This window comes from Poecilia reticulata, unplaced genomic scaffold (assembly GCF_000633615.1).
Source record: "Poecilia reticulata strain Guanapo unplaced genomic scaffold, Guppy_female_1.0+MT scaffold_319, whole genome shotgun sequence".
Taxonomy (NCBI): Eukaryota; Metazoa; Chordata; class Actinopteri; order Cyprinodontiformes; family Poeciliidae; genus Poecilia; species Poecilia reticulata.
In genome coordinates this window covers 9,913-12,026 of record NW_007615094.1, presented here as the reverse complement: position 1 = coordinate 12,026, position 2,114 = coordinate 9,913, and the positions used below count along the sequence as shown (strand labels likewise).

The window sequence follows — 2,114 nt, the reverse complement described above, 5'->3', positions numbered from 1 at the left end:
ATCACAGACCTTAAGAGAGAAGGACAAACATGACGATTATGATTTTATAATCACATTTTTCATTCTAAATATGAAATGTTATTTTGTCCTTTCTATTAAGTCATAGAAAGAAGGAACACATTTTATTTATAAACTTACTGATTTTAATAACATTTGCTGCCATTTTTTAAGGCTGTGTTATGAAATGTGTTACAGCATTTTTGTGGGACAAGATTATACAAAATTCAGTAACCAAATGTTTTATTCCCCATTACCCATAAACTTCAGTACAACTTAAATAATAAAATATCTTGCTGACAAACATTACATCAACATACCTACACAGCATAGACACAACTAAAGGTATTTCTAACTACAGCGCACATCTTCCTAATATATTGAATAACACTACTATAAACCAGTGTAACAGTGATTTTCCACAACAACTCACCTCTGCAGCAACAATCCTTTCATGGTCTTCTACACTCAGTGTCCGACATCACATCCAGCTACCCAACTCCGCTTGTCATAAGAAGAGCTGGAAAAAGCCCGCGTGCAGGATCGATCGTCCACGATCACTTGCCTGCTGCTGAATTTGTAAATTGGGACGATCCGGTCCAAGCTCCTTTATCCTGTTTTTTTCTTCAAGTGAACGCTTTGTAAAAGCATTTTTTTGTAAAGACAAAACAGAGTTTTCTCTCATTTTGAAACGACTCCACTTTGCAAACGTAAACGTGAATCGACCTAACGAACTGCGTTAGGATTGTCCAATCACACAATGTTTTTAAAAAAATKAGCCAGTACTGACACTCTACCAGTAATGACACAACAGAATGGGTGTGTCCGGGACGCAGAGCGCTGCGCCCTGTGGAAAACCTTAAATAACCAATTAAAAGTCAGCCTCAGATCAACCTGCTTGCCAAACGTTGATGCGCCTACATACACACTCATTAGAACGGCGCCCTGCACAKAGGAAGTGTGCACAATGTGAGCAATTAAATAGAATTATGTATTTACTATTTTAATACATTCTAACATGTCTATTGGACATACAGTATGAATAAATACATTTCTAAGTATTTTGCAGTTAAGAATTAAATTATTTATTATCTAAACAATTTAAAGGGGGCGGCGCCCAAGCGCCCCCTACTGGCCAGCCGCCACTGATAATAAACTGGAAGTTCTTTGAGACATTATTAGAAATAAACTGAATTTATTTACTGATACATTTTAATTAAACTCCCAAAGTTACTGAAAAATCCAACATTTGTCCTGATGGTTTATTATTCAACGTCTCTTCAGCTGAACAGCTTTGAATGAAATCAGAGGAATTAAAATCAAAGTTGATTTAAGTTTGTAGAGATTAGCAGCACCAGAGCCCGTCCTCCACCAGAACCATCACTGATTATTGATGACTTCAGCTGAGGGAGGCTAACGCTGTTAGCATTGATGATCCTTATTGAAATTTAAAGTAAAATAAGTTGTTCATTAAAGACTTGATGGTAAATGATTTCATCTCATTGTTTTATTTTCACTTTCAAATAAAGTTTTAATACTTTATTCATGAAGTTTCTATGAAATATTCACTAAAGAAACTTTTTGAACTAACATGAGTAAAAAGCTGAACTCTGACAATGARGATKAATTTATTTATTTAAATAATAATAAGAAAATCTTTAACCTTCTGAGTGGAGATTCAACAGCAGCAGCAGCTGCAGCAGCAGTATTCGGTTCCGTCCAGTCCGGGTCAGAGCGGTTCTGTCCGGTCCGGGTCAGAGCGGCTCGGTTCCGTCCGGTCCGGGTCAGACACGTGAAGGTCAGTATTAAATATTAAATCTGAATATTTGCAGAGCCATGAATTATTGATGCCGTCAGCAGAAGTTCTCCATGTTCTCCTCTCAGCCCGACCTGGGCCAGCAGAACCCGAACCGAACCCACCGGACACATTCACCGCCTTCAGCCGAACTTTGAGCAACTTTCTGGGACTTGAGGCAGCGTCCTGCTGCAGCAGCCCACCTGAGGTCAGAGGTCAGAGGTCAGCTTACCTTCTCGTCCAGGGAGAAGCTCCCGGTGTGCTGCGCGGCTCCGGCGCTCTGGTTCATGGCTCCGCGGTTCCGCCGCTGCGCTGCTCAGGA

The 2,114-nt window shown here is 40.0% G+C and overlaps 1 protein-coding gene across 1 annotated transcript in view; it reads right to left on the bottom strand.

Moving 5' to 3' along the window:
* Positions 1-2,108, bottom strand: part of LOC103460881 (inactive dipeptidyl peptidase 10-like) — an 18,529-nt gene extending 16,421 nt beyond the window's left edge. The window contains exon 1 of the mRNA XM_008403202.2: positions 2,025-2,108. Within this exon, the coding sequence (XP_008401424.1) occupies positions 2,025-2,081 (57 nt within the window). The 5' untranslated portion in view covers positions 2,082-2,108. The remainder of the gene's footprint in view (positions 1-2,024) is intronic.
* Between the last annotated feature and the right edge of the window lie 6 nt (positions 2,109-2,114).